The sequence below is a fragment of the Pleuronectes platessa genome, chromosome 13 (genome assembly GCF_947347685.1).
Source record: "Pleuronectes platessa chromosome 13, fPlePla1.1, whole genome shotgun sequence".
In the NCBI taxonomy this organism is placed as follows: Eukaryota; Metazoa; Chordata; class Actinopteri; order Pleuronectiformes; family Pleuronectidae; genus Pleuronectes; species Pleuronectes platessa.
Genome location: NC_070638.1, coordinates 15355664 through 15376025, shown reverse-complemented (window position 1 = coordinate 15376025; position 20362 = coordinate 15355664). Strand labels below are relative to the sequence as shown.

Here is a 20362-nt window from a genome sequence, read left to right as displayed (position 1 = left end):
ATTTGTTTTGTTCAAGGGCTCATATTTTCTGGTAAATTTGGTCATAATTCAAATCAAACTCTTGGCACAAAAGCAAATAACTGTAATTACCAAATTGTTTAAACCATAACCGTAACGCCTGTGTAAATACTAGACAGAAAGCATGTTGCTGTATTGGTTTGGGATAAGCTTTGCAAACACGTGCCTTTAATTTTAACTCTGAAGGTCATCGCTGGGATCATTTTCATCCAGATCACTTGATATCTAATTAACATGAAGCAAAATAATTGTTTTAATTGCGTGTCAGCAGTCAGGCCGGTATAATAATGCTTGTGACCTGATTACCTGCTGATCAATACCTAACTTATATTAATTTCCCTCAAGACCGAAAAATCAATAAATGGTGTTTTGTACATATTAAGCAGTGAGAATCTTGCAAAGCTCCTGTTCCAACCACAGCTAAGGAGGCACTTAAATAGCAGGATGAGACTTATGGCTCAGGCCATTAAATTTGACTCTGGATCCAGTTAAAAGGTCACATCCTGGGATTTCTTCACTTTCTTTGACAATTGCATTACCAAGCCATTTAACCTTTCTCTTCATTTCCCGGGAAAAATTTGTGGATTTTAATGTAAAATATATTTAAGGTTTTAAGAAATGTGACTCTGTACAATTGCTGCAGATGTAGGAATGTTTGGAGCCCTCTAAAAGTGAGTGTATCAGCACACATCAGTATTTCTCCTGACACCACATTCCTACAAGGACACTTGATTAAAGGCTCCAAGAAAAGTTCTGTTATATGACTGGAGAGTCCCTAAAGATCAGATTGCTCAATATAGGTGAGAAGAACAATTACAGTCACACACGAGAAATCCACATTAAACCCCCTTTGTATTACTATGTGGGTGGCCTTTCAAAAGAGAGAGAGAGAGAGAGAGAGAGAGAGAGAGAGAGAGAGAGAGAGAGAGAGAGAGAGAGAGAGAGAGAGAGAGGAAGATGGGTGTAGTGCAGCTAATAATAATGCTGTCGGGACCACAATCTGTTTACATCATGGGGACTTATCCTCTTTAAGAAAAATACAAGTCCTCATCTTAAAACAACGATTGGGATTTAGGTTTAGCTTTGAATTTAGGTTTAGGCTCAGGATTAGGTTCAGTCTAAGGACTAGGTCAGGATGAGTAAAGTAGTAGTTATATAAAAGCTAGAGTAAGTCTCCAGGAGTTGAATGTAAGTCAACGTAATGTCCTCTGAAGTCATAAAGACACTACTATGTGTGTATGTGTGTTCGTGTGTGTGTGGAAAGAGAGAGAGAGAGAGAGAGAGAGAGAGAGAGAGAGAGAGAGAGCATTTCTATGTGTGGGCATCAGAGCCACTGACGTCTGAATGCTTATTGTGTTACAGTGCATTGGGCAGACTGAGCTGCAAACACACACGTACCCAGGAGGCATCAGTCCACGAGAGGAGGAGAAGAATCTACTTACTCAGACAGAGACGGAGAACCCCAGCCTCCCACAGGCAGTATACAATTAGACAGAGCTTTCCCCCCAAGGTTATGATGAATTCTTTCATATCCACTGAGTAGATTATGCTGCTGCTGTGTGTGTGTGTGTGTGTGTGTGGGGGGGGGGGGGGGGGGGGTAGTATATTAGTGTACAGTTAAGATATATAGTGGCACACCTGTGGCCTATATGAAGACGCTACTCTATATTGTATTGTACTACTGATTATAGAATACTAAATAAATTGTGTAAATGTTCAATATGACTTCATGCTATGCATTAATCCATAATCCATGAACATCCAAATGAATGTGTTGTTCATTTGTGTGAAACCATCAGTTATACACATATCACAACAACACTACAACAGACAACATGGCACATACAACCGCCTGAGAGCAGTCAACTGTGGGACGCGCAGCTCACAACCATACATGTAACAAAGCTACATAAGATATACTAGAAACATGTATCTCTGAGATAGCCATTTTATGCTACTTCATACATGAGATGTATTGTGTTTTTAACTCTACTTAATTTATAGTTAACAGGCTACTTAGTTTGTTTCAGATTTATACGACTTACACAACAAGAGGCCAAAGTGAAAAAGTTTAACATTATTTGAGTATTTAGTAATATCTAATCAACAATAATATTTATTATTACAGTAAAATGTTGAATAAACATGAATGCATTTGTTATAATGATCTAATTAAATATGTGAATTGTCACAGGGAAGTTTTTACAGTGTATTGTTACTTTTAATTGAGTAGCTAAAAGGCTCTACTTCCACTGTACACCATTAACAGCTGTAACACATGCTGTGGGTTATACTCTAAATAAATCCCCAAGGAGAATTTCAACTGGACACTTTATTGTTCATTCCGTGACTCATCTTCACAATACACTGAGAACAAATCGATGCTGTTGAGACTCCTGAGGCACAGGCAGCAGATACAGGTATGATGTTATTTATTTTTTTATTTCATCCGTGCTTTCAGTTTGTGCGTAATCAGCACCACCTTAACTCAGGAGGCACAGAATCTGTCAGAGATTAAAGTGGAGTTTAAACAATCTTCAAAACAAAATCATGCCTCTGTTAAATTTCTTCTAACAATTCCTGAATTATTGATAAGAATACTCATTAAATTATAATCAGCTTCATGGACCGGAAAACACATGAAAGGAACTCTAGTGGAATTGAAAAAAAAAGAAATGGAAAGGCATCATGAAACCCAGAGAGGTGTAGAGCTTATGAAAAATATATATATATATGAAGTGAGAGAAAAGGATGAATGAAGCAATAGAGGTGTAGATGGTTATGAGGCTCATTTCACATTTCATTTAATTGAAATTAGACACTCCCAGTTTGTCTAAATATTGGACATTAACCGATCAATTCCTGTTTTGCTCCCCTGCTCCACTGCCACAGTCAGTTATGGATGACATGTGAATACAGGGTTTATAGCAGCAGTGTCCACTGCCTCTGTTCATGGTGCTGATTGTGGTGAAGGCGTTGACCTTGGTGCTGAAGTTGTGACACGATTTGTGACATCAATCCCATGGTTTTGCCTTTAATGCTGGGTCACATAAGGTTCCAGAAACTGATTTTATTTCTATCTGATCAACTTTGCCATGTTATGATCCACTTAGGATAGCTTACCTTATCTTAATCACCTCTACCAGTGAAGATATGTTTTCATCTACACTTTTTTTTTGTTAGCTAGTAGGATTAGGCAAAAGCTTCTGTACAGATTACCATGAAATTTGGAGGAAGGGTGCGTTGTGCGACAGAGAATAAGCCACTGAATTTTGGTGTGGATCTTTTTTGACTTACTTTTACATTGTGAGGGTGTTAACATTTGTACAGATATGGATAATGATCCAGCTTTTGTGAATCAAACAGGTATATTTAGGGGCTCATCTTTATTTAGTAACTGTATGGTAACAAATATCTATTTCATTTCTATCAGAGAATGATTATTTCACTGATTTTAATCTGAGAAGTTAACAGATCATTACAGTGTAAATGGTAAATGTATCTGATCTGATACTTAGGGCAATATTGTGATAAAGTGGCCAAATAGCCTTGGTGGAGGAGTGTCCTTCCTTAGCTCTATCAATCCAGAATACACTTTGTGGTTATTCATTATGGAAATGTAATGTTGGGCAAATCCAAAGCAACTCTGGGCTCATTAGCGCTTGGGGGTTTTGTGCTGATGATCCCAGATGTAGGAGTTTGGATCTTTGGGTTTTATTGAGCTGTTGGTATTTTACCCCCGAGGCTGCGACGTGGCGTGCACTGAGAAGTGTTGAGCATTGACACTTACAGGCTAAACATACGTGATCCTGGGAAACCTCGGTGACCGCGCTCACAGCCCGCACGTCACTGCCCTGACATCAGCACGCCGCTTAAAAACCCCGCAGCACCGTGCGGTGTAAACACAAGCTGCAGACACACCTTCATGTGGGCGCATCGAGGCACAGAGACGCTTCTGGCAACAAGAGAAGGACAAGATTCACTCCAGTGTGGATCACTTTAGGATTGTTTTCATGGTGGTTCAGTTTGTGTCACTGGGCATTTCTACAACGCGTTTGCTTTCCTTGTAAAGTTCTTGCACTTTCACCCATTGCGCGTTGTTGATTGTAATAATGAACAACGACTCTCTAGCGTTTGGAGAACTGGACGCGAATGTTTCTGAGCCGCTGCAGCCTTCTCTCGGTCTCAGCCACAACCACAGTGCGCTCCGGCTCGACTCTAAGTCTCTGGTCACTTCAGCCACGATGTTCTCAGTGGGGGTGCTGGGGAACCTCATCGCCATAGCCGTGCTGTGCATCTCCAAAAAGGAACAGAAGGAAACCACTTTCTACACGCTGGTCTGCGGGATGGCCATCACGGACCTGTTGGGCACATGCTTCACCAGCCCGGTGGTGATCGCCACATACGTCGCCAACCGCTGGCCTGGAGGTGCGCTGCTCTGCCACTTCTTCTCCTTCTCCATGCTCTTCTTCGGCTCAGCCGGTATGTCCATCCTGTGTGCCATGGCCGTGGAGCGGTACCTGGCCATAAACCATGCGTATTTCTACTCCCAGCACATAGACCGGACGATGGCGCGTTTCGCGCTCCTGGTCGTCTACCTAGCTAACATCGTCTTGTGCATTATGCCCAGTTTTGGCTTCGGGCAGCATGTCAGACACTTTCCCGGGACTTGGTGCTTTCTGAACTGGAGGGCGATGGACCCACTGGCAGCCTGCTACTCCTTCCTGTATGGCGGCGTGATGCTGTTGCTGATCGCAGTGACAGTGTTTTGCAACTTGGCGGTGTGCAGGTCGCTGGTGGGGATGAACCAGAGGACGGGGATAGTCCGGACGGAGTCGTGTGATCAAGGAGGTTCACGTCGCCTCTTCCCCCGGCTGCCGTCGGTCACCTCAGCGGCGGAGATCCAAATGTTCGGGCTGCTGATCTTCATGACCATCGTTTTCTTGGTCTGCTCCATCCCTTTAGTGGTGAGAACCATAATCCAACTGTCTTTACGCACGACGTATGTGTCAAACAAGTTGAGTTATTCTTTCATTTGATATTATACCATAATCTTTAACTTTCTCTTCCCTCGTGTTTTAACTGACAGGTGCGAATCTTCGTCAACCAGCTGTTTGACCCTGCCTATATTTCTGCTGGGGGGGAGCCTGACTACCGAAGCGACTTGTTGGCGATCCGCTTCGCTTCATTCAACCCCATATTAGACCCCTGGGTTTACATTCTGTGCCGGAAAAACCTGCTGCTGAAGGGCTGCGAGGGGCTGAAGAGGACGGTGGCGCACGTCAGGGATGGTCGCAGAAGCAACACGGGCTGGGTAGAAGGTCAACACTCCCCTCCGACTTTAAACAGCAACGACACCAGTTACGCGTCATTACGCACGGCCAGCTACAGGAACGACTTGGAGCACCAGGCGTCCATCAAGAATCAAAACTTTACAGACTTCGCAATGAGACAAGCGTGGGAGTACGATACCGCCCGGGTCAACTTTCACCCGTTCAGCGTGGAGTCGACCACCATCCTCGGGTGTGATGAGGAAGTAGCGGCTGATCCTCAACAGGAGGTGGCGGCCAAGTCTTCTCCAGGACGCAGCTCGACACAGCTGCTTTCCGGGCAAGTTATGAGAGTGGACATTGTAACGTGCACATTCAGCACACCGAGCTCCTGTCAGTCACAGAAGTGTCTCTGATGGACATTTGTCAACCCATGTTCTCAACAGCAAAGTGGTTCTTATTCATTTAACTGAGAAATATCAATGCTCTGTGATAAACTCTAAACTACACATCTATTGTATGATTTAATGCTGCAGAAAGGCCTGTGCATTTCATTTGAATGTTTTAAAGGAACATTTAACACAGCTTATTGTGCAGGATGACACATCTAGTTTTATATTTCCAGAAACAATCGTTGTTCACATGAGGCCAAGGAAACCGCAGGATTCCGCCTCAACTTAACTTGTGTCATTATGTTTACAGTTAACTTAGTAGATATCAAAAGTGGCAAAGAATCACTGGTAGCTGTAGAAAGATCTGTTTTGTAACTTCTACTGAAAGTCCACAGTCACCATTAGATGAAGCCTGTGGTGACCATTTCCAACCATGGGAATTTATGCTCAGTATAATCATCATACCCTGTGGGTACAAATGTGACTCTAGTAAGAGTTTGATACACTGTATGAATTCATATGTGCCATTTGGAAAACATGTTTTTTCCTGATGTGTGGTCGTTACACTGAATCTCATACTTTTTTTAAATGCTGCTAATTTGCTCGATGCCATTCCACAGTGTTGCATGTTGCAGGGACAACTGAATGTAGACCTCCTGAAACCATGTCAAATTTAGATTTATATTTCCCATTTCCATATGATGTTTTGATATGTGCACTTGTAAACAGCCAAATTAAACACATCAGTTTTTTTTAATAACAAAAATATGTATACATACATATATAGATTTATTGTTGGTTTAATTGATGGTGTTTAGGTGATTGCTGGATTTGTTGGTGGGTCTGTGCAGAGAATAAAGTGACACTAAAGACATAACCTGCTCTGTTGGCTGGAGATGAATGATCTGTTTTGAACCTGTTTGACAGACAGGTGGCAGGAGAGCCACACTCACTTCACTTCAAACTTGCGACCACAGGAGCAAATTTGACTTATTACGCCAAAAGGTGGCGCTATGACATAAAATGTCTCATGTGAGTTGACCGGGGAAAAGAAAAGCAGAGTTGTTGATACCACAAAAGTCACTGTAAAGGTCAGTTGGATTAAACACTTTGAATCTGCAATGGATAAAGTAGCAGTGATAACAAGATGTAAATATAAAAAACTTTATTCCCTTGGAGGATAATGCCATACAAAAATAAAGGAAACTTCATATAATAATAATAATAATAATAATAATAATAATAATAATAACAATAATAATAATAATAATAATGTGACACAACTGTAAAATGAGACACGTTGAGGTACTGTAGTATACATGTTTGACTTGTTTGCTGTACATACATTCTAGATGTGAAGCTGATTTTCTTTTCTATTTCTCTGTGGGAAAAACTATGTTATTATCCAGAAGTAACCACAAAACCTGAGCTTTGCTCTCAAGTATGTGAGATGGTCTCAAGGGGAAATATTCCTTGAGTTTACCACATCGTTTCAATGCAGGTCAATTTGTTTCTGATGTCACATATTAGACAATATCTGCACTTTTGGACACTTTGTCCAGAAACGTAAAGTGTATCCAATCATTAGAATCTAAAATCAGCCATTCAGCTCGGTCTCGAACGGTGTTAACAAAGGTGAAAATCAGCATTTTTAACAGATATGCACGTACTGTCTGTGAGCAGAAGTAACTGTCGACAAGAAAATCTGAGGCAATAAATAGATATTTATCTACAATATAGAGTTCATAAAAACAGCTCACATATGAAGCTATAATAAATAAATAATTTATCAGAAATAAATATATTTTACTTTTATACAGTAATACATGAAGATGCATGGCATCCATTTGGCTGAGTTCACCTGAACATAGAAACGGCCCAACGTAATGTCCCCGTCTTTGTGTGGGAAGAAAAGAAATATTGAACTTCTGGCGTTACTGTGAGTTATTGTGAACATCACATCAGTCTTTTCAGTTTATAAACACAGTGTCAGTCCTTTAACTGCGTCCTTTCTCTGGGTCTCTTGAGCTTTGTCTCGCCCATGTTACATCAAAACATGTTCCCATAAAGCGTCTCCTCTCTGAGTAATGACTGGTCTGCTGCATCCTGCCAGAACCAGTAACAATTATTCTTTGATGAGACGACTGTAAATCCAGCCTGTGATTCTCTGCTGACCTCCCCCTCAATCTCTGATTCTGACCTTCGCCCTCTATCATGCAGCTGCACCCACTCCTCCTTATCCTCATCTGGCAATGCACCACAGGAAGCCATAGAGCAGCCATCAGTATTTCCTCTGCTCTGTGAATAGGACAGTGCGCCCCTCTTGCTGCTTCCTACACCCAGGTCTCGACACCTCTCCCGTCAGGATGGATGACACCGGCTCTCATCAGCCTCTCCCTTGTTTGTATCTTCAGCCCATACACATGCAGCTGGCAGCAGATAAAGACTGGATAGTCCTCCATGTGGTCTGGGCGTCCATGAAGGAAACTGACTCGTACCGGTCGGGCCGGCAGCAGGGGTGGCTGCTGACTTTGCGCCGGGGCACCGACCCGTTTTCCAGCAGTGCCTTCAGGGCCAGGTCGTAATTTGTTCTTGAGGACTGACAGGAGCCCACACAGAACTTAAAGAGGACAATCTCATCCGAGTCAAACCCGAGGCCCAGGTCCCGAACCTTCATCTCTCTCTTCTCCACCCGGCAGTCCCTGCTGCTCTGCTTTGGCCGCCTGTTTTTACCTCTGCCCTTTTTATCTCTTTTCCCCGTCTCTTCCACTTCCTCCTTGTCTTTCCTCTTCCTCTTCTTCTTTTTCTTCTGTGATCCTGTGGGTTGAGGCTCTGTGGGGTCAGAGGAGCGTGGAGAGCGCCCCGCCCAACGACTACTGGGATGGTCATCCACCTCTTCTATTACAAATGGGTCTGGAACAGAGAGGAAATAGAACCGGTAAACAGAGAGTTGGCATGAAAGCATTTATTCAATAATAATAACAGGCAATGAGACTCAATTTCTCCTGCACTTTACCTTAAAGGGTTAGTTCTCCAAAAAATGAAAATTCACTCGTAATATATAAAGACACGTGTTAAAGACACAGTTTTGAGGAGCTGGATGGAGGCATTTGTATCTATTTTTCTGAATTTTTTTTCTGTTTGAAGAATCGGTCACCATTCACTTCAATTGTATTGGATTGGCTGCAACGTAGTTTAGCCCTGAAACTCCAAAAGTGTTTTGTGGACTCAAACACTTCACCACCCCTCCATAATGTGTCGCCTTTTAACTCACATACATATTTAGATGACTGAGATATAGAGCAGATCTCCAGCCACATGCTAATACTGCGTGGTGAAGCAGACGTGCTGTAAATGTCGCCTTCAGAAGAGCTTCAGTACCATATAGAGCGTGCCAAGTAGTGTAAGGGTCAATGTCGTCTTCCTGCTTCTCGTCCTCCACCACCTCTGGTAACGTCACAGGAGGCTCTCGCTCCTCCTGCCCTCCCAGCAGGCCCACAGCGTTGCCCGAGTCTGATGCCACACTGGCAGCACCAGCTTTCATATGAGCTCCTTCCACTAGAGGCAGCAGAGAGAGGAGCACCCAGAGCAGCACCTACAGGACACAGATGAGAGCGTTTATTTATCTGACTTTCTTCTGTGTCAATGTTGTATAAGCTAGGGATTTAAAAAAAAGAAACTATTTTCTGCCACTAGGGCATAGAAAGCAAAGCAGCAATGATTGATTTCTAAATTTTGGCCCAAATGTTTGTGGGCGGAGCAACATTGTCAGCTATCGTTTTGTAAAGTTGTTAAGATGAACCTGTTGCCCATTTACATCTTGACCAGATAAAGATCACATTGTATATTTGGTATTTTTCTGACAAAAGATATTTTTAATTATACCTCTGTTCACCTGCTGAAAGAAGGTCCAACGTTCATTTTAGTTTTATCTCTGTTTTGGTCTCCCTGCGGTATCAGCTGCGCTAGTTATCTGCTAACAATGTGTGTATGCTAACTGTTGCTGAACAGGTAGTGTAGCTGAAAACAGCTGCTTACTGTGGCTGATAAATCTGTGAGGCAAACAGTTAACACAATGTAAAACTGCAGAGTTTGGTGCAACTTCATAAAGCAAAATTAAACTATTCAGTCCATGTGCATCTTTTAGCAGAGACAGGCTAACTCTTTCCCCCCTGATTTCAGTGTTTATGCTAAGCTAAGCTAACCAGCTGATGTCAGTAGACGATGGTATCAAGCTTCTCAACTAACACTCAGCAACACTCAATTTTTTTTGATCTGTATTAAATTACTTGATTATGTGCAAAGAGGTACAAAGCATTTTAAATAGTAGCAATCGTGGTAATAAAATAAAAAATGTGACAAAGAGCTTTATAGATAAAGACAATGAGATAACACTTATAAAAAGCACATCAAAACCCATATCTCTGTCTTAGGCCTATTTCCTCAGAAGTGATCTCACTTAAACTTCAGCAATACTTGAGTCAAATAACTCTGCTTTTCTTTTTTTGCCCTGGATCAAGCTCTGTCCATTGGCTCATAATTTAGCGATCAAAAAGCATCTGTACCAACATGGTTTTAATGGAAAGCTTAAGTCTGAACCTTGTGGGGATGGGTTTCATTAACAATTCAGACTCACACATAACTCACCACCTGGTTTACAGAGGTCAGTACAGTGAAAATGAAAAATAAGCAGGCTTGCGGTTATTTGCAGTGATGGTGAAATGGATGGCAAATAGGAAGAGTGATGAAAAGAGATGGATAGAGAATAGAAGAAGCAACAGAAGATAAGAGGAAGAAAAATGCGGAGGAAGAGGAGAGTTTCATGGATCTCTTTTGGCATCAAGGTGTGTTTCTGACAAACCTTGGCCTTAGCTGACATTACAGAGGTAACCTCCTGTCTATCTTTCCTCCGAGCCCTGCATCTGGTCCCACCTGGAGAGAGAGAGAGAGAGAGAGAACAAGCGAGAGAGGAATGTAAGAACAAGAACAAGCCTTCACTGTGTCAACCTTCTTCCTCCCAGCACTTTGAAAGGACTAACATAAACTAAAAGGCACAACATGCGGGCAATATGAAGTCTATACATTCACAATTGTCCAGATACTGTAAAACAAAAACAAAAAATACAGCGCCGCGGGCCCCTGAGCACACTGACGGGTCACATAAATCACGTCTTCTATGCCCGAGGACTGTGTTTGTTGCTGCTCCAGTCAAAGACCAGTGTTTTCTGCCAGCCAGTGTGGCCAGTGGTGGCTTGTCGACTCATCGACCATGCAAACAGCCGCAGACCAGCAACAAAAGCCAGCGCCTGCAATAGACTCGTCAAAGGCATTCTTCAAGGTTATTGCAGTGGCTCACGTACAAGCAGGGGGAACCAGGCATAGCGGGAGCACTTCGCGGAGGTCCCAGACAAAAACCACAAAGATGCAGGACAGGTGATAAGAGGTGTCATGGATGCAGATGTTTATATATAGTACGTGCAGGGTGGAGGATTGTTCCGGCTGCCGAGAGGCCACAACGTGAGGTAATCTGGTTCTTTTGTGGCTTCGTAAATGTGAGAATGAGCAATGGGTAGAGCGTCAAAAACATAGGAACCTCATGTCCTGTTCCTCGTATGACCTGCATCAAGTCATTAGTCATCAAGTCATCCTCTGGATACTAAGAACATTTTAATGAAATAAGTCCAGTGGTTGAGATACTTCAGTGTAGACTGAAGTGGAACAACCAACCAATAGAATGTCAGGGCCATGCACAAAGATATGCGTCTCGCGTGGCTAAAGATAAAAAACATAAAATCTAAATTCAGTATTTATTCACTGTAACTTTTGTACCAAAAACAATGTCTTACATAGTAGTATCAGAGGGTGGTTCCAATATTTGTTTTCAACATTTCCTTTGATTTCACAGAAAATTGTTCATGAATCTTGATGAAAATAATCAGACATGTTGAGAGGACTGATATAAATTAGTGTGTATATTTTGGTTCAGATCCAAATAAAACTTTGGCCATAAAGAACTAACAAATTTAGCTTGATTTAACTTTAGAGGTCTGTATGGTAAAACAAAGAAATTCACCTGAAAAAATACAAGAATTTCGTGAAAAATTTGCATAAATTTGTGTAACAGATCCTTTGTCCTAGGACCAGCTCTTGTGGTCAACGAGAAATGACCATTACAATTTATCAGGGCCCAGTAGCTTATCTTCAAAAACTGCTCATGAAAGTGAGAATGACTGCTAATTGTTCATCTTGGAAACAGCAGTTGAAGAAACAGCACCGCGGCTCATTAGCATCGGTTCTGGAGATGTTGATCATATCAGAGAATCCTCTGCAGCGGGGACAGTTGCCACGTCCACATGGATTTAAAGGTGCTCAAACAGGTGCTCTACTTGCCATTTAAGGACGTCTCGTCTATAGATTATGTTACATTCATATATTTACATTGTACATCATTCTAACTTTAATATAAATGATGTGCTACATTTTAAAAGACTTAAAATATAGTAGGATGGTAGCAAAACCCCTGACTTTAAAGCTTTCTGATGGTTCAATAGTTAAAGTTAAAAAGGTTGTTACTTTGGTGCAGCCTCCTGCAGAGTCTCACATCAGCCAAATTAGTCCGAAAATACCACTTTCCTCTTGTGTTTCTTTTGGAACTTTAACTTCCAGGGTTGTGTTCTGTCTTTTTCTGCCCTTTTTAATTCCCCTCTTTACTTTTCTCTCTCTTGTAAAATACTTTTCACCCAGCTTAGTCAAAGGTTAGTCGGGGGGAAACAACCGTCTGATACCTCCAGCACCTTTGAAACCACATCTGCCATCTCTAAGAAGCTTTGTACAACCTCGGCAGTGAACTACAGCGATGCTGAGCGCACATAGCAGCGTCTTTGAGCATGTGCCGTTCGTAGATCTCACTGATATGTAGCGTGCCATGTTTATTTAACAGTCAAAGCAGCTCTGTCTGCGCTGCGAGATGGAAGACTGACAAAAAGTTCAGGATCACAGGTCGTGATAAGACCCGTTGATTCATTTATGCAATCGTGCATGTTCCAGCTGTGGTGATCCAGACACAGAGGGGTGGGAGAGGGAACAAGAGGACAGGGAGAGACAGACTGAGCATAATTCAGACCGACAGACGGAGTGCAAGCCACCCCTGCAACCTAAAACCAAACTGTGTCGACTTCTCGCTCCCTCTGACTCGGAGCTGATTTAAGACCTGGTGTGAGGTGGGACGCAGGGTTACAGATCCTCGCCGGCTCTCAGGAGAGGTGCCATTCTGAGTCACTAATACCACAGCTGGGAGTGTTTAGCCCCACTTAGATTAGCGAGCCGGGAGTCTACATATAGGCCCGTCTGCTGGTTCCTTTCACCTCGGTACTCTGGAGCCGTTTACAGCCCGATGCCTGCAGCCTTTTCAGGGGATGAGGTGCTTTGGGGAGCTGAGGTGTGGAGAGAGGATTACAAGAAGGAGGGGGACACTGGTCCTGAGGAGCACCAGACCGACCCAAGCTCACTGATGGTGTGTGTGCGAACAGTTTCAGATCCAATGCCGCATATGTGCACATTTCCAATGCGTGTTTAGAAAGGCATGAGATCCTTCCTTGTTTGCCTGATTAAAGCCTTTGATTTGTCCATCAGTCTGCACGTCTGCAGCAGAGAGAAGCAGAGGTCTTGTCACCTTCCATTTTCATTGTTGGTCCCCTGCGCCCCAGTGGTTCACATTCAGCTAAGTGAGTAAACCCTCCTGAAGCAGGTTCAGCCCTTAGAGCCCAGAGTCAGCTACTCTTTCCTTCTGCTTATTCTGCTGCTATAAGCTGTTGCTAATATGTCTTTTATGAGGTAAAGAAACAGAGGCTGCCACTACAGAAGTCAGGTCTCTTAATATAACATGCATTGAACATGCTTGTGCCCTTAAGCAGGGACAATATGAGAGTTTTTATTCATTATTGTCGGTACTTAACAATGAAAATATGACATACAACTTCTTCATTAGACCACCATGAAGCCAGAACAGAGTAAATACATATTCGTTAAAATTTCCTGTTATCAAAAAGACTTAAAGAGTTTTTTAATCCACATGAATCTAATTATAAACTAGAAAGTTCTGTTGCTCATTAATCTTGACTCTAGTGGAATTTACATGACTTCATGTGGTTAAGCAACATTTGTTTTACATTAAAAGATTAGTTGTTAAACGGGCTCAGTTACTTTGAACAGACGAGAGCAAGAACATTGTAGATAACTGTACTTCACTTCCATCCATCCAATCATCCATCCATCCATCCATCCATCCATACATCCATACGAGCCTTCAATTTTTCTCTCAAATGCTTAACATCAGCATCATTACACCACCTTGGCTTCGTAAGGCCAAATAAATAATACAATAATTATCTGTGTATTACTTTAAAAGACGTTATTATTGTTATTTTCTTAAAGCAGACACGGAAAAGAACCAGGGCAACATGAATGTGTTTCTGATTAGTGATCTACGTGCCTACTGTATACTATTACACCCTCAGACCTGAGCTGTGCCCGCAGAGCCTCCATAAACCTCTCAACATGTTAAAAAAAAAAATCTCCTGTTGTTTCACCTCCCTCTAAAAGCCAAACCTCTCTGATAATGACCACCTATTAGAGACGCACTCTGCTCTCTGCTGTAAGCGCGTGCGTGAAATGTTCTGACCTGGAGCTTTAACCTGTCACTGAGGCGGTGCCTGATTGCAGCGGCGAGGAGGAAACCTGGAGTACAGTAAATCACGGCTGGCTCAATAAAAGACACCTGTGGTGTAAGGGGAGATGCAGGGGAGAGAGGCAGAACACCAGGAGAGCCGTTTGATCACTACCAGACACTCAGAGATCGGTGGAGGTCCCACAAAAAAACGAGGCATGATGATGATATCTGCTGTACATGCATGTGCCCCAGAGCTCTGCATATATTCATCCAGAGCGGTGTGAAAATGGGTTTTGTAACTTTGCTTTAATCTGGCTTGTGGCGTTGACAGAGTTTAATATCTTTTCATGATGTCAATGAAGGGGCTTCAGGGTGCAACACCGAGTGCTCACATTCTGACTGGATGGCTGTTTTTAATCTAAATCAGTAGTCTAGGAAAAAGGATAAAAATGTGATCTAAAGCTATAAACTGAAAAAGGGAAATAGTTGAAGCAACTTTAACAAATAACTTCAATTGGCTTCACACAGATAAAATATATATATATTTTTTGAAGTAACAATTGTGAATTTCACGTCATGTTAATTTCATGTTTAATAAACATTAAAGTATTTTTCTCTAAACCAGATATTCTCCACTTTTCCTCTAAACCAATTTCACTCTTCAGCAGTTAACGTCTTAACTAGGCAGGGCAGCCGCAAAGTCAAAGGAAGAAAAAAGCCGGAGGAGGAGCGGTGGAGGGAATGAGATGTGAAAGAATCACATGATAAGAGTTACGGAGAATTAAAAACCTGAGAATGGGTTATCGTCCGGGGACAAATGGGAAAAAGATAATTGAGCGACCGAATGGGAGGGAAAGGTCTGACAGGAGAGACAAGTTGAGCACAGGGAAGAGAGGGAGAGTGCAGACAGAGAGAGAGAGAGAGAGAGAGAGAGGCAGAGAGAGAGAGAGGCAGAGAGAGAGAGAGAGAGAGCGAGCAGACTGAAGCCCGGTCAGCCTGTAATCCCATAATCCCTGGCAGGCAGGCAGGATGTAATTGCTCGTTAGTGCCAGTTTCCACTCTGAGGCCTGTCACTGCTGGAAAACCACAGAGCGCCGCCGAAAATGAGAAACAGATAGCAGGTCCCATGCCTCAGTTCAGATAGGTAGGCAGCCCCCCCAACCCCTCAATTTAAACCCCCAGAAAGTACACACATATGTGCACACACACCGGAGCACACAGCCATTCTCTCTGCTGCTCTGAACTCTCATTTTCTGCCACAAAGACACAGAGGTATTGAGCCTTTGTAAAACTCACACATATGTTTGCTTACGCACACACACAAATGTGCACACAGTCAGAAGTGAAGACTTTACAGAGCGTGGAGGAGGATGGTCAGGAGATGAGTGAATCTGTATGACCTCAGTCGTTTTATCAAGCGACTGACAACAACACGTGAGCCTGTAGGTGTTTGAGATTCTTTCAGGCCAGTATCACACTGCAAAGCATGAGAGAGAGAATAAAACGTGGTGTTCTGAGAGGACTGATCAGTCAGGAGCAGAGTGACTGACTGTGAATAACATGAGCTGCAGGGCCGGGCACCACCAGGACGGTGGGGACAGGTGATCCTCACTGACTGTTTAGTGCTGAGACAAATAATCGATTGATCAGTCAACAAATTAGATAAACAGATATATAAGATCATTATATTGCTTCTAAGAAAGAGAGAATATACATGTTATAGTAGATCATTAATATCCATAGAAAATTGTATGTACAAAATAAAAAATCCTGCATAGTAATGATGTCACATCAATAGTAAGTTCTTCATCAAGTGTTTGTCATTCAACGACAAGTTTAAAACCACATCCTTCACTCAGGAGCAGAAATGTGTCCTTAAACTATAGATAAATAATAATTAGATTAGATTAGATTAGATTCAACTGTTAATCCTGTTAATCTGGAAATATACTGGTATGGTATTTTAATCTCTTCATCATTTCTAGCCATATTAAGTTCTATATTGCTGATATGTTTAAACTAACTGGCCCTGGAGTTGAGGAATTACAGGTAGTTTTTCACTTGTTTCTAACATTTGTTAGTTTGAGGAATTAATCAATAATTGAACAATATAACTTGTTCATATTGAAGCCATGGATTTTGATTAATTGTTAATACTAGATTCAACTAATACCAATATTTAAAGCTGCTCAAAGTATATTTTTTTCTATAAACAACTGCTTAAATTATATTTCCAGGCTTAAGAATTATCAACTGTTTCTACAGTTCCTCTCAGGTCCTCAGAGCATTGGAGCATTCTTTGCTCATGTTTTCGGTTTCAATGCTACTTAAATGTTTTCGTTTAGTCTCATCACTCCCATTGGACTTCAATCGACACCTTTTTTTTATTATTAAACCCACTGCACACAACTTGCTCATCAAAGTTTACATAGCAGCTACGGAGCCAAATACTTCCCTCCAAAAAAGGTGAAGACCAAAAACAGAGCAGAAAGGAGAGGACATATTAAACTTGTGTTCATCAGGTGCAAAGAAACAGAAGCAGGCGACTGTCTGCTTACATGTTATCATAAAATCAACTTGATAACATGATGTGTCAGTTTTTCTGCAAAAAAAAGTAATAGATGCAGCTTTGAGATTCATGTTGAATATAATACTGAATATTTTGCATATCATCAGCATGTGCAGGGTTAACTCTTAGAGACAACAGTACCTATTTAAAGCCTTGCCTGTAGGGTCAGACATCCCACCTGGTCCATATTAAAATAACCTATTAGAGGAAAAACTTATTGGTTTGTTGATGACAAACCTGAGTGATTAGTGATTTACCTCACTGGCCCTGCAGCCTTCTCTCCACACCAAAGAGAAGAACTGCACAGGAACGTGTCTAATGGTGCTTTACTGGGATAAACGAAGCCCATTCAGCAGGGAGCTTTTTGTTTGAAGAGTAACAGTTCTGGATTAACAACGTCACACGTGCGGGTTCAAATTGCCAGAGGTGCTGCAGAGGGTTAGTGCGGGTCATCAAAGTGCTGGGATCAGCGGGTCACAACAAGCACTGCAAAACGCACATTTCCACGGGTTTTAAAAGTGTTATCCATGACCAGCACATTAACCCCGAGCTGCAGCCCTGATGGCATTACTACAACAGACAGAGAAGAAGAAGGACCTGCTGGGATCATCTTAACCACCGGAGCCACCTGACTCCACAAAAGGAAACATACTCTCACTGTGAAGAGTTTCTAACCTGATCATGTGTACAGGAATAACTGGAGCCCTCTCTGTCCTGTAACTGCTGATTCAGCTGCTCAGATGTTCAGACTCTCCCTTGAGGCATCCAGGCTGCAGGTTTCACATATGCCAATCAAATTTTTTCTTTTGTGTTGACATATGTTTGTTCTCCTTGCCAGACTGCGTGTTTGGTAAAATTGGTATTTAATAGCTGCCAATGTTCTGCTAGGATGTCTGGCTTCCTTCTAATCACGTCACTGTTTTCATCTGTCTGTCAATAGCATTACAAACTTGAAATAATTCCTCAGTAGGTGATAATTAGATTTGCAAGTTTCCTGACGCCAGTTGTGAGATAAATACAATCATTGAATAAAATAATCCACTAAGAGTTAGTTATCAAAGTTGATAGTAGTTTATTCATAAACTGTAAAACTTAAAAATTCTGTTCGATGAATAGTCAGGGTAATACTTTTCTTGTTTACTGCCTTAATTTTCTATTTTAAAAATGTTAAATTTAGCCTTAAGATTTGGGAATTGGTTCAATATTGTACTAATTCATAATTTTATGTTAACCATAGTTTAAAAACTCTGAAACTAAAAAGGTTTTTTTTCTTGTGACAAAATCTCAGAAAATCATCGCTGGACTCTGCTGTTCCTCATTTGCTGGAACATTTTATCATATTTGATTGAAATGTTTTGTTTTTCAGACTCAAAATCTGACTGTTTTATTTAAATCGTACATCAGGATTTATGACCTGTACTGCAGCCAGCCACCAGGTGGTGACTGAGATACTTTGGCTTCACTTTTGGGCAGCTGTCATGTCGTCCATCTTTGTATACAGTCTATGTTAAAAACACAATTGAAAGAAGGCAAATGTGTAGGCCAGACCTTTTTTTATATGTTTGTAATGGTCATTGTGTCCTGTTTGTTCTGCTGCCCCCAGGTGGCCAAACAAAATCAAGAAGTGCAGCTTTAAAAATGATGGGTGTTGGGTGACTGCTTGTGTTGCTGAACTTCTACTAAGTAATGTTGACATGTTCCCAGGTCTGAGCAATTAAACTGATGAATACAGGGTTATTATTAGAAGCTGGAATGGTGGCCAATAAGACTAAGTTGTAATCAAGCATAATTACCCGTTAACACACCATCATCATCATCAGCTTCAGTTACTGCAAAGCAGGGAGAGAGAAGAGTTTTTACATCAGCTGTAACTTCCATGTTGTACAAAGGCCTCTACAGGATTAAGTGTGCAGGGTCACTGGGAAGCTTAGTTGTTAGCACTAATTTTCCACAATGCAACGGACGAATATGCATCTTACTACCCCATCGGTAAATTAGTTGGGACACCATCCTCTCCGGGCCTATCTTTCCAATGAGCCCTGAGATAAAGACAGCCTCCATGATGTGACACATCTGTGTCCTCACCTTCTCGCTCTCCTTCACTTCGTTCCTCGGTCAGGCAACTTCCCAGTGTCCCTGACCCTATAACCCAAATTCCTGCCTGATTAAGTTGGTTTTAAAAGGAAGCCACACAGAGAGCGGTTGGGTGAGCCTCACCTTAAATGGGAACACATTTTAGCAGCAGTGTCGGAACGATGATCAGGGGGCTAGCTTTCACTTTCCGGTGTTTGTGAGGACGACGGTAAAAAAGGGTCCGTTAGAAGGACAAAGGAGAAAATAATTGAGAAGGATAATGAGGAACCGAGGAACCGAAAACACACAAACACATTCAGTTATATGCACACAGGACCCGTCACCTTTCATAGAAAGCCACACACACACACACACACAAAAATCCCCTTTATCGCTCCCTTAGCCCCCACCTCCACCCTCATGACCTTTTCTTGCTCCCATCTCATGTTGTTATTTCTCCAAATTAAGCCCACGCTGAGCCTGAGAGTAACATTGTGAAAAGTGGCCATCAGTTACACACACACACACACAAACACAACCTTGTACTTGTATCTTAGTGAGTCACTCACTGGCATAATGCATTCTCTTGCCCGTTACCCTAACCTTAACCATCACAACTAATTGCCTAACCCTAACCCTAACATCAATTCTACCTCCTCAAAGTAGCTTTTGAAAGTCGTGCCAAAAAGTCGTCACTTTGTAAGGTCAAGTCTCAAAATGGTCCTCACAAAGATATCTGTACAACTACTCACATACACACATACACACACAGTCACACTGACTTACATTGATTTACTGGAGCATTATTCTAACCTTAACCATGGTTAGTACTTGCCTTAACCTATCCTAAACCTAAGCCAGTCTTAACCGAAACCTAAGCCAGTCTTAACCGAAACCTAAACCAAACCTCGACCTAAGTTTACGAACTTTGTTACAGGGACTTGCTTTTTGTCCCAGTAATGAAGACAAGTTCCCATAATGCGACTTTGTAAACAGATTTAGGTTCCCACAACATAACAGTAATACCTGGGCCGCCTCAACACACACACTGGTCATTAATAGTGTGTCCCGGGTCTGGGTGAACCAGCGCTCTCCAAAGTGTTTCCGTGTCGCCCGCTCCCGCGCCCCAGACAGGCTGGGTTTAATGACCTGGCCTGATAGTTCAAAGCGGTGCTCAGACGCTATGATTAATGAATGTGACCTGCTAATTTCAGAAGAATACAGCTTATTGTATCAAAAAACTCTCCCACAAACACTAGTTAACATTCTTCTGTATTTTTGAAAAGAGAAAGTTGTTTCAAGGAGGGAGATTTGCTGATAAGGACAGGAGTTAGCTTTACGTTTCATCAGTGGCTCCGAACGTATTAACTGC

At 42.1% G+C, this 20362-nt stretch overlaps 2 protein-coding genes across 2 annotated transcripts; one reads left to right on the top strand and one right to left on the bottom strand.

The window, feature by feature from the left end:
- The first annotated feature begins 3979 nt into the window (after positions 1-3979).
- ptger4c (prostaglandin E receptor 4 (subtype EP4) c) lies at positions 3980-6436 on the top strand. Its single transcript, XM_053438320.1, has 2 exons — positions 3980-4985; positions 5108-6436. The coding sequence occupies exons 1-2, from the start codon at positions 4131-4133 to the stop codon at positions 5702-5704; spliced, it is 1452 nt and encodes a 483-aa protein (XP_053294295.1). The 5' UTR covers positions 3980-4130; the 3' UTR covers positions 5705-6436.
- Positions 6437-7007: 571 nt separating this feature from the next.
- On the bottom strand, positions 7008-12495 carry LOC128454582 (artemin). Its single transcript, XM_053438001.1, has 3 exons — positions 12466-12495; positions 9062-9275; positions 7008-8593 (listed from the first exon to the last, which is right to left on the bottom strand). Exons 1-3 carry the CDS (start codon positions 12493-12495, stop codon positions 8091-8093), a joined length of 747 nt encoding a protein of 248 aa, XP_053293976.1. The 3' UTR covers positions 7008-8090.
- Between the last annotated feature and the right edge of the window lie 7867 nt (positions 12496-20362).

Excerpts from the sequence above, each read along its gene's own strand:
- LOC128454582 (XM_053438001.1), bottom strand. The coding sequence starts at position 12,495 with ATGGCAGATGTGGTTTCAAAGGTGCTGGAG. Across the intron at positions 9,276-12,465 it reads TGGTTTCAAAGGTGCTGGAG|GTGCTGCTCTGGGTGCTCCT; the intron begins GTATCAGACGGT and ends TGTGTCCTGTAG. Across the intron at positions 8,594-9,061 it reads TACTTGGCACGCTCTATATG|ACCCATTTGTAATAGAAGAG; the intron begins GTACTGAAGCTC and ends TCTCTGTTCCAG.
- ptger4c (XM_053438320.1), top strand. The coding sequence starts at position 4,131 with ATGAACAACGACTCTCTAGCGTTTGGAGAACTGGACGCGAATGTTTCT. Across the intron at positions 4,986-5,107 it reads TCTGCTCCATCCCTTTAGTG|GTGCGAATCTTCGTCAACCA; the intron begins GTGAGAACCATA and ends TTTAACTGACAG.